At 41.0% G+C, this 14951-nt stretch overlaps 1 protein-coding gene across 9 annotated transcripts in view; it reads left to right on the forward strand.

Moving 5' to 3' along the window:
* The window catches only part of NR1H4 (nuclear receptor subfamily 1 group H member 4), a 123739-nt gene that overhangs the window by 94970 nt on the left and 13818 nt on the right, over nt 1-14951 (forward strand). For 5 of the 9 annotated variants that reach the window (XM_060195625.1, XM_060195626.1, XM_060195627.1 and 2 more), the window contains 4 exons: nt 4455-4607; nt 7593-7726; nt 10409-10507; nt 10839-10938. In XM_060195625.1, coding sequence (XP_060051608.1) covers nt 4455-4607; nt 7593-7726; nt 10409-10507; nt 10839-10938 — 486 coding nt within the window. The remainder of the gene's footprint in view (nt 1-4454; nt 4608-7592; nt 7727-10408; nt 10508-10838; nt 10939-14951) is intronic. The other 4 variants (XM_060195628.1, XM_007536643.3, XM_060195629.1 and 1 more) reach the window with 3 other exon arrangements.

Consider the following 14951-nt stretch of genomic DNA (forward strand, 5'->3'; position numbering starts at 1 on the left):
TGCAGTAGCAGTTGGTATGAATTGAGAGAAGCATGCAGAAAAGTGAGCCCCACCCTAAAAGTTCCAGGATGGGGAAATATATGCTCTATAGAGGAAGTGGGAGGTTCCTGCTCTCTTAGGGTTTAAGAAGGCAATGATAATTATTGCTATAACCAAATTATTTGGCAATTGAGTTAACTTTGAAAATCCCATTGTTAGGATTTGCTGTATCATACAAGCCCTCACCATAATTTATGTCCCTTGACATTATTTATATATAGCTGTAACTTATAAAGTAATGCCACCAGTTGCTTCTGTTCTCCCTGGTCTAAGCTTTTAGGAGTCAAGATTTCAAAGAACAAGTCATTATTAGAAATGTATTAACAATTTGAGCCGACTGTTAAAATTCAGTCTGAATACATGTTTGAAGTCTTAAGTGCTTAGACTGAAGGAACATATACTCAGAGCTATGGTCTTCACATCAAAGTGTCTGAGACATTCAATCAATTTTTCCTCTGTAAACAGCTTACCTGTAGGAAATGCCACTGGGGCTCAACCTTGCCTGGGGAGAGGATGGCTTTCAAGTCAGAGCTGATGTTCATGTAGCAGCCCACGCCGGGCACACCAAGTCCAGAGTTGAAACCTTGACTGTGGCCTCTCCCCATCTGCCAGATCAGCAGTGACTTGTGTTATAGGACTTAGCTCAGCACTCATTTCTGGGACTAAGCCTTTCCTTGAGAACTAATCACTTTCTGTGCCTCCTTAACCCCCCCCCCCAAGTATTTGATAGTTTGTGGTCTAACATCCAAGTCCTTGATCCACTTGGAATTTACTTTTGTATTTGGTGAAATACAATGATTCAGTTTCATTCTTCTGTATGTTTCAACCCATTTTTCCAACACCATTTGTTGAAGAGACTCTGCTTTCCCCATGTAATAGTCTGGGCCCCTTTGTCAAAGATTAGATGTCCATACGTGTGGGGCCTCATTTCTGGGCTCTCAATTCTATTCCACTGGTCAGTGTGTCTATTCATGTTCCAGTACCAAGCAGTTTTGATGACAATGGCCCTATAATACAGTTTGAAATCTGGGAGTGTGATGCCTCCAGTTCTGTTCTTTTTTCTCAAGATTGTTTTGGCAATTCTAGGTCTTTTCTGGTTCCAGATAAACATTTGTAGCATTTGTTCTATTCTCCTAAAAAATGTGCTTGGGATCTTGATGGGGATAGCATTAAATATGTAGATGGCTCTGGGTAATATATTCATTTTGATGATGTTAATTCTTCCAACCCATGAACATGGAATATCTTTCCACTTCTTTGTGTCTTTTTCAATTTCTTTGAGTAGTGACTCATAATTTTCAGTATACAAGTCTTTCACTTCTTTGGTTAGGTTTACTCCTAGATATTTTATTGTTTTGTTGCTATAGTAAAAGGAATTGATTTCTGGATTTCAATTTCTTCTAACTTAGTGTTTGCATAGAGGAATGCCACTGACTTTTGAATGTTAATTTTGTAGCCTGATACCATACTGTATTGCCTGATGATTTCCAAAAGCTTCTTGCTGGATTCCTTAGGTTTTTCTGTGTATACTATCATGTCATCTGCAAATAGGGAGAGTTTGACTTCTTCTCTTCCAATCTGTATGCCTTTAATTCCTTGCTCCTGCCTGATTGCTATGGCAAGAACTTCCAACACTATGTTGAACAGTAATGGTTACAGTGGGCAGCCCTGTCTAGTACCTGATCTGAGTGGAAATGCTTCCAGTTTTTCACCATTGAGTATGATGTTGGCTTTAGGTTTGCTGTATATAGACTCCACTATCTTCAGGAATTTTCCATCTATTCCCATTTTTTGTAGAGTTTTGATCATAAAGGGATGTTGGATTTTATCAAAGGCTTTCTCAGCATCTATTGATATGACCATGTGGTTTTTGGTCTTGCTTTTGTTGATGTTGTGGATCACATTAATGATTTACGTATATTAAACCAACCTTGCATGCCTGGGATAAACTTCACTTGGTCATGATGAGCAATCTTTTTGATATACTGCTGTATCCAGTTGGCTAGAATTTTGTTCAATATTTTCACTTCTATGTTCATCAGAGATATTGGTCTGTAGTTTTCTTTTTTGGTTGTGTCCCTGTCTGCTTTTGGTATCAGGGTGATGTTGGCTTCATAGAAGCTGGCAGGAAGTATTCCAGTGTCTTCAATCTTCTGGAAGACTTTTAAAAGTAGAGGTATTAGTTCTTCTTTGAAGGTTTTGTAGAATTCATTTGTAAAACCATCTGGTCCAGGACTTTTATTTTTGGGGAGATTTTTGATAACTGTTTCAATTTCATTAGCTGTGATGGGCCTGTTCATGTTATCTAGTTCCTCTTTACTTAGTTTTGGAAGTTGGTAGGTATCTAGGAAATCGTCCATTTCTTCCAGGTTCTCTAGTTTGGTGGCATATAGTTGTTCATAGAAGCCTCGCATAATATGTTGAATTTTTGCGGTGTCTGTTGTGATATCTCCTCTTTCATTTATGATCAGATTTATTTGGGTCTTCTCCCTTTTTTGTTTTGTGAGTCTGGCTAAAGGTTTGTTGATTTTGTTCACTCTTTCGAAGAACCAACATTTATTTTCGTTGATCTTTTGTATGGTTTTCCTATTCTCAATGTTATTTATTTCTGCCCTAACTTTAGTGATTTCTGTCCTTCTGGTTGCTTTAGGGTTCCTTTGTTGTTCTTCTTCTAGGTCTTTAAGATGTGCAATCAGGCTGTTTATTTGTGCTTTTTCTTGTTTCCTAATGTGTGCTTGTATAGCTATGAACTTCCCTCTTAGGACTTCTTTAGCTGTGTCCCAAATATTTTGATAGCTTGTGTCTTCATTTTCATTGAACTCTTGAAACATTTTGATTTCTTCCTTGATTTCCTCTTTGACCCAGAAGTTGTTAAGAAGTGTACTGTTGAGCTTCCACATTTTGGCACTGTTACTAATCTTTTGTTGATTGTTAAGTGTTAGTTTAATTCCACTGTGGTCTGAGAAGATGCTTGGGATGATTTCAATGCTCTTGAATTGGCTGATGCTGTCTTTGTGGCCTAATATATGGTCTACTCTTGAGAATGACCCAGGTGGATTTGAGTAAAATGTGTATTCCAATTTGTTGGGATGAATGACTCTGAAAATGTCCAATAGTTCTAGTTTATCTATCTCTTCATTTAGTTCCTTTATGTCTTTATTGATTTTCTGCCTGGATGATCTGTCAAGTTGAGAGAGTGGGGTTTTGAAGTCCCCTACTATGATTGTGTTACTGTTAATATATTGCTGTAGCTCTTTCAGTAGAATTTTGATGTATTTAGATGGCTTCTCATTGGGTGTATAGATGTTAATAATTGTTAAGTCCTCTTGATTGACTGATCCTCTGAGCATTTTTTTTAATTTAAAAAAGTTTATTGTTTTAATTTACACATTTTAATTTTTCAGAGCAGTTTGAGACGCACAGAAAAATGAGCAAGGGGACTGGATAGTGGTCCACCTGGCTGAGGACACATGTTACCATGCACAAGGACCTGGGTTCAAGCTCCTGTTCTCCACCTTCAGAGTGGGGGAGCTTCATGAGCATTGAAGCAGTGTTGCATGTGTCCTCCCCCCAACTTCCCTCCTCTCTCAATTTTTTTCTGTTCTAGCAAATAAAAATTAAAAGAAAAAAGAAAAAGTGAGCAGGGAGCTCAGAGAAGTCTGTCCTGTCCCCACATTTGAGTGACTTTCCCATAATAACCACAGTGCTTTGAAAAAGGTCAAAGAGCCCACTGACATGGAGACATTACCATCACCAGAAACTCAAGAGTTTACATACTATTAACTCTTAGTGTTGTGTGATCTATGGATTTGGACAAACACTTAATGACTTGTGTCCACTCATAATATCATATTATATTCCTACAAATTCTGACTCTATTTACTGTTCCCTATTTTCCTCCACCTCAACCTCTGACCACCACTGATTATTTTCATTGTTTGCAGTTTTCCTTTCTCTAAAAATGTCATATGGATGTGGGTAAAGGTTGACTTTTTTTTTTCACATTCGTAAGGTCAACTGTCTATACTCTACATGTGAGTAATACTATCCTGCAGTTGTCCTTCACCTCTTGACTTGCTTCACTGAGTATCGTCTTCTCCAGTTCCATCCACTTTATCCCAAAGGGCACAATATCATCTTTTTTTATTGCTGCATAATACTCTATTGAGTATATGTCTCATAACATTTTTTTATCATCTGTCAAAGAGTGTTTTCACTGTTTCCAGGTATTGGCTATTGTGAATAAAGCCACTGTGAACATGGGGGCTGGCTGTCTCTATATAATAAGAAAAAAAAAAAGAAAAAGAAAAGAAAAGAAAGCAAAGAAAGTGCTTGGGCATCTCCCAGTCCTCCTAGGCTTTTTGCAGTCGATGTTGGTAGAAACCTTTTAACTCATTCCTATGTTTCTACACCAGGTTTCTTCAGGAGAAGCATAACCAAAAATGCTGTGTATAAGTGCAAGAATGGGGGCAGCTGTGTGATGGACATGTACATGCGGAGAAAGTGCCAGGAGTGTCGGCTAAGGAAATGCAAAGAGATGGGGATGCTGGCCGAATGTATGTATACAGGTATTCACACCAAGCAGTGATGGGGATGTTGGCTGAATGTATGTATACAGGTATTCACACCAAGCAGTGATGGGAATGTTGGCTGAGTGTATGTATACAGGTACTTAAACCAAGCGGTGATTGGGATGCTGGCCGGATGTATGTCTACAGGTATTCACACCAAGCAGTGATGGGGTTGTTGGCTGAATGTATGTATACAGTATTCACACCAAGCAGTGATGGGGATGTTGGCTGAATGTACATCTACAGGTACTCACACCAAGGGGTGATTGGGATGCTGGCCGAATGTATGTATACAGGTATTCACACCAAGCAGTGATGGGGATGTTGGCCGAATGCATGTATACAGGTATTCACACCAAGCAGTGATGGGGATGCTAGCTGAATGTATGCATGCAGGTATTCAAACCAAGCAGTGATGGGCATGCTGGCTGAATGTATGTATGCAGGTATTCACACCAAGCGGTGATGGGATGCTGGCTGAATGTATGTATACAGGTATTCACACCAAACAGTGATGGGGATGCTGGCTGAATGTATGTCTACAGGTATTCACACCAAGCGGTGATGGGGATGCTGGCTGAATGTATGTATGCAGGGTTCACATGAAGCGGTGATGGGGATGCTGGCTGAATGTATGTATGCAGGTATTCACACCAAGCGGTGATGGGGATGCTGGCTGAATGTATGTATGCAGGGTTCACACGAAGCAGTGATGTGGATGCTGGCTGAATGTATGTCTACAGGTATTCACACCAAGTGGTGATGGGGATGCTGGCTGAATGTATGTATGCAGGTATTCACACCAAGCGGTAATGGGCATGCTGGCTGAATGTATGTCTACAGGTATTCACAACAAGAGGTGAGATTCCACTAACAGTCTCTTAAGGAGGCAGATATCATGTAACACATCTGATTAGAACATCACAGTAAGGAAGGGATTTTCTAGCCGTCAGAGTTCTTGAAAGAGGATATTTAACCAGGGAAACTGTCCAAACTCTCTGTTGAAGAGCATTTTATTCACTGGAATAAAATTGTTATAATAAATTATGTGAAGTGACACTCACCTGCAGTTAGAATGCTATATTTTAGTAAGCTACAGAGAATGACAATCTAAAACTCTCCTCCAATTTTGATTTAATATCCTTCTTATTTGGTATTTCATTAGCATAAGAATTCACAGTTGTGGGATGGAGAAATAAGCATGTTTTATAAGGTATAACTGCCTCTGAATTGTCTCAATAGAGTTTTAAACCAAGTCATTTTATTAAGAATCTTTTCTCCTCACAGTACAGCTTTGGACCAATTTGTACAGGTTTACACAGGAAATTAACTACTCTGAGTTTTAATATAATTTGGCCCCTCAATCTGATAAGGAGACATTGTATTAACTGCTTTGTGAGGGACCGTGATCTTCACCAGCATTTGGAATGCACACTAGTAATAGAACATACTCATGCTTCATTCTGCAAATTCTGCGTATCACTCAGATTCTGAGATACGTTCTGTTCCTCTTCAAGGCACACAGAGACAAACAGATGTCACCCAGGGGATGGTCACAGTCAGGGAGAGAATGTCCCAGGAGAGAAAAGCCATTGGAAGGTGACTCCAATCCCATTGTTCCCAGGATGGACCCAGAGATGGGTGGGGAGAGGTCAGTGGAAATCAGCCAGTCTGGTGCAGATGAAAGCTTGACAGTGGGTGATGACAATCTCCTCTGGGCGTGCATGAAACAGGAGCCTGCAGGAGGGCAGCTGCTGAAACTCAACCCAGTCTGGCCATGAAAACACAGAGACAAGGGGCTCACGTTGCCTATGACTTAAACACGATCTCACTCTGGCTGGAGCCAAAGATGTCTCTCATGACCCTACACCCACCCACTGTTATCCAGGATCACAGGCTCACCCCATAGTGGATGTAGACCTTCCTTATGTTCCTATACAAAGAATTTCCCAGGCAAAGAAGTTCCTGGAACTTGTTAGTCTTATTAGCATTAAGGGTACAAGAAAGTACAACAGGAATATGGGTGATTGTTCTGTGTTCTTCTCCTGTGCCTCTGGTAAATTAATGGTGTATTGTCTGACTATTTAAAAGGAAATTTCAAAGTTATTCTCATCTTTATGTTCTTAAGTTCTAGATTCATATGATATAAACATTATGAAAAATTGTGTTTATAGTTTTTCCCTAAAGAATCTTGACTATTTTTTATTGATCATATGTCCTTAGGTGCTTAATGTGAAATTGAACATATACGTATTTTTCTGTTTCATTTTTTTGTTTTACCAGAGCACTACTCAGCTCTGTCTTATGGTGGTATGAGGAATTGAATCTCAGGTTTTGCCAGAGCACTGCTTATCTCTGTCTTATGGTGGTATGAGGAATTGAATCTGGGGTTTTGGAGCCTCAGGCATGAAACCCATTTTTTATAACCATTTTGCTATTTCCCCCCCTTTTTAAAAAAATTTTTTACTAGACCATTGCTCAGCTCTGGCTTATGATGGTGGGGGGACTGAAACTGGGCTCTTAGAGCCCCTGATGTAAGAGTTGAGAATATATCCCTTATTTTAGCTACATGAACATGGCTGAAAAGTAATTCTGACACTGTTTTGAGATGTTAGCTCTCAATGGCCTCTAGAACAGAAATTGTGAGGGTTTTTTTCCTCTTTATTGAACAAAGGTTTGCATTTGTAAATGCTTTGATATTACAATTTTTTGTATAAAGCTCGCTTGAAAATGATCTGATTTCATCTGATCCACTCAAAACTTTGTGAAACATATATTATTCCCATTTTCCAAGTGACAAGAAGCAGACTCCTGGACAGTAAATTTCCTGTTCAAGACCAAGTTTTAAACTCTCAGAAGGGCTGGAACTGGCTCTGCTCACTGGCACTAGGAGACCTGAGCTGACCGCTTAGCTGCTGTGTTGCGACACACACCCAGCAGGTCTCTCTGTGCTCGGTGAAGTCATTGTGTTTGCTTTCTCAGGCTTGCTGACTGAGATCCAGTGTAAATCTAAGCGGCTGAGGAAACACGTGAAGCAGCGTGCAGATCAGACCAGCAGTGAAGACGGCGAAGGGCGTGATGTGCGACAGGTGACCTCAACGACCAAGTCGTGCAGGGTAATGCCAAGCACTGTCGTCTGGGGCAGCCATGTTGCCGACTTCTGACCCTCTGGCCATCTGCTTGCCCGGCTTTCAGCTTAGGGCCACTGTGCACTGGAGGAGCTTCTGTTTTTGTTCTCCTGTGATGCCATGCTTCTGTCAGGCAGCTTCCCTGGGCCATTCTTCCTGTCCTTTATTAGAGAGAGAAGAGAGAGTCCCACTGCTTTGCTCCATCAGCCATAGGGCTCCTGAGGTGCTGCCCATGATCGTGTGGGCTTCTGGGCTGAAGCACAGGGCATCGTGCTTAGCAAGGGCTGCACATGACAGGTCGAGCCACCTCCCAACCTTCCTTTCTTTTAATCAGAACAGAATGCATGTTTAGGTGCAAACAGCCAAGTCATAGTCATGCATAAAGTTAGAACATGACTCCTTGACTCTATTCCACTTCTGATAACCATTGCATAGTGTTGAGAGTAGTTTGGAATATAAGTTGTTTTTTTTTTTTTTTTAATTGTGTTTTGATGACTGTTTCTTCCCCTGGCAAAAAGGAGGCTCAGTGTAGGGAAGATACGGACTCAGTGGAGAATGGTGAATTGGTCCTTAACAGTGGGTAGGCAGCTGTGACCAACAGAGAAAACCCCTCCCACTGAAGTCAGAACTTACTCAAGAAATCCTTTGAGTACCTCGGGACAGAGAACAGAGATAGCATCTTGAATGATTAGCCAGACACACTGTACTAATACACTGGACATTTGAAAGAATTTTCATTTGCAGTTAGTTGAAAAACTGAGACTCTCGATTGTTCAAGTCATAGCTTTCACCCTAGTTATTATACCACAATGACAAAGAAAACTTTATCTCCACGTACTCTACATATAAATATATATATATTATTATTGCCTCCAGGGTTATTGCTGGGGCTCGGTGCTGGCACTATGAATCCACTGCTCCTGGTGGCCATTTTTTCCTTTTTTTTTTTATTGGATAGGACAGAGAGAAGTTGAGAGAGGAGGAGAAGACAGAAAGGCAGAGAGAAAGACACCTGCAGATCTGCTTCACTACTTGTGAACTGATCCCCCTGCAAGTGGGGAGCTGGGGGCTTGAACTGGGAACTTTGCACCTATCCTTGCACTTCATACTATGTGCACTTAACCTGATGTGCCACCACCCGCCCCCCTCAAATATAGTCTGTTGTATTCAGATGTATTTATGTTTAAAATTTACTCTGCTGTATTGTTATGATCCATAACACTTTGGTATTAGGAAGCAAAGAGTTGATACAATTATTCACATTCTTCAAAGAATGTTGAGGTCTAGTCACCATGGCAGACCCAGGGACTCAGAGTACAGAAGGGGAGATGCTAAGGGGTGTGGGGACCCGGGTCACATGCTGGAAGTGGGGGACAGGTTGCTGGAGGGTGAGACCTGCATTGGGCAGTGTGGAGCAACAGCCCTCTGACAAGAAAAACAAAATCCAACAAATCAACATTTTCTCAATAAATTGACTTTTAAAAAAGATACTGGTAAGAGGGGAGAAAGACTTGGGGGCCTGAATTGTCTAGATGGATGACTCTCTAGGAGCTGGCAAACATATGTATATAAATGTCCAGTACTTGAGATTTTAGCCACACTGTTTTTCTGACAACTTCTGAAGTGGTATGAATTCTACATAAATAAAATGTGGTCATATTCCAACAGAACTACAGAGCTAGGAGAGCTTGGCCCATGAGCCTCCATTTTTTGGCCCTACTTACATGAGTGCCCTGAGATGGACTCAGTGACTCACATGTGGAGTTTCTATGATAAGGTCTCAGCTCCCACTAAGCTCTGTGAGTGGACTCAGTAGGCTTCAGACTATGATTTACCAAATATATATATATATATATATATATATATATATATATATATCTGTGATATTTTTAAAGATTTTTATGAGTGATTTAATATTGATTTACAAAATTATAAAATAACAGGGGTATAATTCCATTACCAGAATGCTGAGTCCCCACCCCCTCCACTGGAAGCTACAGTAGTTCTCCCAAGGTCACAGATATGACTTGACTATTATTTCTATAACTATGTCTACATTTATATATCTGTCTGTTTTTTCCTATGTTCCTACCTTCTCTTCCTTTTCAAGTCACACCTCTGAGTGCCCTCCCTCCCAACCCTTTTCCCTCCTCTTTCCAGGCCCTGATGGAGTTGTAGTTCAGAGCCCTCTGGTCATCTTCCCCTGACATTTCTCCCCCTCTGGGAGCATGGACCCAAATTCTTTATGGGGAGCAGAGGGTGGGAGCTCTGGCTTCTGTAATTGCTTCTCCACTGGACATGGGTGTTGGCAGGTGGATCCACACCCCCAGCCTGTGTCTGTCTGTCCCTAGTGGGGCAGGGCTCTGGGGAGGGGAGGCTCCAGGACACATGGGTGAGGTCGTCTGCCCAGGGAATGAACATAATGTTTTACTATCCCCTATTTTGGAGATAAGAAAAGGAGAAACTTGGGACACATTTAATGAAATGTGATAAGGCTTGCCCAAGGACCCAGAAAAAGATATTACACATTATATCACAGTTCATCCCTGCTATATTTAGGAATTCTTATTGAACCATTTCTGCCAGTGGCTTACTGGAGGTGACTCCATATGTAGGAAAAGTGCCTCGTAACCACCTTCCCTAACACCTTTTATTTTTTTGCCAGTGTAGGAGAAAACTGAACTCACCCCAGATCAACAGAATCTTCTTCATTATATTATGGATTCATACAGCAAACAGAGGATGCCTCAGGAAATAACAAACAAAATTGTATGTATAGTATCTGAAACCACATGGATTTAAAGTTAGTATTTCCTGAAGCTTTAACTGCAGTGAAGTGGGTTTCTGTATAACCGTTCTACTTTGAAATGATTTGTGTTCAGAACTGAAGTTAGACATTTCAACTTCTAGCCACATTAAACAATTGAGGAGTAGTAACAAGTCCCTTATCTATCTTGGTGATAATATTTATCTCCAAGTATCTAGAAAATATGAACTGGGTCTTAAACTTTATTAGCAAAATCTTCCTTAGTCTAATAACTTTATATTATTTATCCTCTTACCCACTAATTAACCATTTGCTTTTTTTCTTAAAATTTAGTTAAAAGAAGAATTCAGTGCAGAAGAAAATTTTCTCATTTTAACTGAAATGGCTACCAGTCATGTACAGATTCTTGTAGAATTCACAAAAAAACTGCCAGGTATTTTTCCATGTACTTACTTCTTTGCTACAGTGTGGAATATTCTTAGGACAATGAGAAAGGCAGGTCTGTTAGTTGTACAATGGGAATCACCTCACCTCCGACTTAATGCACCTAACTACTATGTGTATGAAATAATAGAGTGATTTACAGTGATTCATAATCATTCTTCCAAAGTTATAGATAAGAAATTAAACTTTTTATTCATTTTGTAAGCATGTATTTACACTCTATACTCAGTATCCAATTATTAACCTTCAAGGAAAGGATATAATATATATTGTTGCTGGTAGGGAGAGAAAGAAGTTACTGAGAGGGGCAGGCGGTGGCTCACCAGGTTAAGTGCACATAGTATAAAGCTCAAGGACCTGGGTTTGAGCCCCTGGCTCCCCACCTGCAGGGAGGATACCTCACAAGTGTTGTAGCAGATCTGCAGATGTCTGTCTGTCTCCCTCTCTACCCCCCACACCCAGCAATTTCTCTCTGTCCTATGTAATAAAAGGAAAAAAATGGCCGCCAGGAGAAATGAATTCATAGTGCTGGCACTGAGTCCCAGAGATAACCCTGTAGGGAAAGGAAGAAAGAAAAGAAAGGAAGGAAGGAAGGAAGGAAGGAAGGAAGGAAGGAAGGAAGAAAAGAAAGGAGAGAAGTCACTGATTATGTTTAAGAAAGACAAGGAGATATCAAAGAGTCTTGTTGAGAAGGATCTTAAAGAATTTGTTTGGGGTATATGGAACAGAAGAGACATTCTGAGTCAAGAGCTTTGCTCATGAAGCTGTGGTGGACATGGGTAGAATATTTAAAGACAGGCAGGAAGTTGAGTGTGGGTGTGTCATTGTGGTTGGGGTAAACTTCTTGACTAGATATAAGCTGGTACCTGAGTGATAAAAGCCTAGCTAAGGAGTTGACTTCTTATCTGCAGGGTAGTAAAAGATTCTTGGTGGCTTTGTCGCTGAGAGAGGAGTGAAAAGATCTATGTGGTTAGCATAAAATGGACTTGAACAGAGAGGAAGTGGAGACTAGGAGAACCAGTTAATATGCTACTGCTCCAGTCAACAGGACTTGACATAAAGGACCACAACTGGAGGAAACAACACAGAACTTCTAAGACTGGCTGGGTTGATACATTAGTGGATGTGTAGATGACAAGAAGGTAGCTGGTTTTCTGGTGATGCCAAAGCAAACTCTAGAATACAGGGTTCCTCTCCATCTTCTTGTCCTTCTTCTCCTTCTCCTCTTTTTTGTTTCGTTATTAATTTTATCCTTATTTAATTTTTTTTCTTAGTGATTCAATAGTGATCGACAAGATTGTGGGACGAGGGGTACAATTCCACACAGTTCCCACCACCAGAGTTCCGTGTCAGTCCCCTCCAATGGAAGCTTCCCTGGTCTTTATCCCTTTGGGAGTATAGACCAAAATTCTTTTTTTAAAAATTTTTTATTTATAAAAAGGAAACATTGACGAAACCATAGGATAAGAGGGGTACAACTCCACACAATTCCCACCATCAGAACTCCGTATCCCTCCCCTCCCCTGATAGCTTTCCTATTCTCTATCCCTCTGGGAGTATGGACCCAGGGTCACTGTGGGATGCAGAAGGTGGAAGGTCTGGCTTCTGTAATTGCTTCCCCGCTGAACATGGGCGTTGACCGGTCGATCCATACTCCCAGCCTGTCTCTCTCTTTCCCTAGTGGGGCAGGGCTCTGGGGAAGCGGAGCTCCATACACATTGGTGGGGTCGTCTGTCCAGGGAAGTCTGATTGGCATCATGCTGGCATCTGGAACCTGGAGGCTGAAAGAGAGCTAACATACAAAGCCAAACAAATTGTTGACCAATCATGGACCTAAAGGCTGGGATAGTGCAGATGAAGAATTGGGGGGGGGGTGTTCTCAATTTTGTAGATAGCTAGTAGCATGGGGTGCAGAAGGTGGGAGGTCTGGCTTCTATAATTGCTTCTCTGATGGACATGGGTGTTGGCAGGTAGAACCATACTCCCAGCTTGTTTCTGTCTTTCCTAGTGGGGCAGGGCTCTGGGGAGATGAGGTTCTGGTACCAGGATTCTTCTTATTATTTTTATTACTAAGGCTTCAAGACTCTAGCTGACATTTTCAAGGGAGGAAGACAGAAAGAGGCACACAGAGTGAGGGAAAGGCATCACAGTGCTGAATCTTCCTCCAGTGTGGTATGAACTGAGATCAAACCTGGATTGCCTGCATGGCCAGGCAAGGACGCTATCCAGCTGAACTATCCTGCTGGCCCTGGAAAGAAAGATTCTTACCTTCCACTCGCAATTCTTCCAGCCAATTTATCAATGCTTCCTTAATTCATAGGTTTAAGCTGTTTGAGAGTTTTAAAAATATTTTAGTGGATTAGCATTCCACAGTCTAGAGGAGTATATATACTACATATCTTATATGACAGCCTACCAATGTAATATTAAATTACTGAAGTAACTTTTGACATGGAATTTTAATTTGATGTGTTAACTTGCCTTCTGTAGCCAGCACTGTAGTATTACTTTAATGAAGTGTCATTGATAAGCATAAGCCTACATAAAATTCATAAAATGTGGGGAGAAAGTTCTCATTATTGTGGAAGCTTTAGTATTCTCTCATGCCTTTATTAAAAATAAAAGATAAACTTAATTTGGTTTTTGCTAATTAAATATAAGGAAGGTTTTTTTATCAAAAATAAGATCATATAAGAAAGACTGGGGTCTAGGAAGGGAGGAAATAATACGGTCATGCTTGTTTATAGGACAAACATTTTTAATTCAAAAGGTCAGTTGGTCTTGATCCAAGAAATAGTTGAAACAAGTTAAATTAATCAGAAGGTAGCTTATCTGAAAGCACTGGCATTATGTTACATAGCTCTTTATTTCCAGCGTCTCTCCCGGAGAGAGAGCAGATATGATTATGTGTTCAGCACTGGCATTATGCTACATAGCTCTTTATTTCCAGCGTCTCCCGGAGAGAGAGCAGATATGATTATGTGTTCAGCACTGGCATTCTGCTACATAGCTCTTTATTTCCAGCGTCTCTCCCGGAGAGAGAGCAGATATGACTATGTGTTCAGCACTGGCATTATGTTACATAGCTCTTTATTTCCAGCGTCTCTCCCGGAGAGAGAGCAGATATGATTATGTGTTCAGCACTGGCATTCTGCTACATAGCTCTTTATTTCCAGCGTCTCTCCCGGAGAGAGAGCAGATATGATTATGTGTTCAGCACTGGCATTCTGCTACATAGCTCTTTATTTCCAGCGTCTCTCTCGGAGAGAGAGCAGATATGACTATGTGTTCAGCACTGGTATTATGCTACATAGCTCTTTATTTCCAGCGTCTCTCCCAGAGAGAGAGCAGATATGATTATGTGTTCAGCACTGGTATTCTGCTACATAGCTCTTTATTTCCAGCGTCTCTCTCGGAGAGAGAGCAGATATGATTATGTGTTCAGCGAATAAAGCTAAAGGGAAAAAAACATAAAAGAACATAAAAGACAAGAACCCCTTAGGAAAAAATTTTTAATTTTTTTATTTATAAAAAGGAAACATTGACTAAACCATAGGATAAGAGGGGTACAACTCCACACAGTTCCCTTCACCAGAGCTCCATATCCCACCCCCTCCCCTGATAGCTTTCCTATTCTCTATCCCTCTGGGAACGTGGACCCAGGGTCATTGTGGGATGCAGAAGGTGGAAGGTCTGTCTTCTGTAATTGCTTCCCCGCTGAACATGGGTGTTGACAGGTGGATCCATACTCCCAGCCTGTCTCTCTCTTTCCCTAGTGGGGCAGGGCTCTGGGGAAGAGGAGCTCCAGGAAACATTGGTGGGGTTGTCTGTCCAGGGAAGTCTGATTGGCATCATGTTAGCATCTGGAACCTGGAGGTTGAAAAAGAGAGCTAACATAAAAAGCCAAACAAATTGTTAACCAATCATGGACCTAAAGGCTGGGATAGTGCAGATGAAGAATTGGGGGGGTCTATTTTGTAGGTAGCTAGTAGGCATATTTTA

This window comes from Erinaceus europaeus, chromosome 7, assembly GCF_950295315.1.
Source record: "Erinaceus europaeus chromosome 7, mEriEur2.1, whole genome shotgun sequence".
Taxonomy (NCBI): domain Eukaryota; kingdom Metazoa; phylum Chordata; class Mammalia; order Eulipotyphla; family Erinaceidae; genus Erinaceus; species Erinaceus europaeus.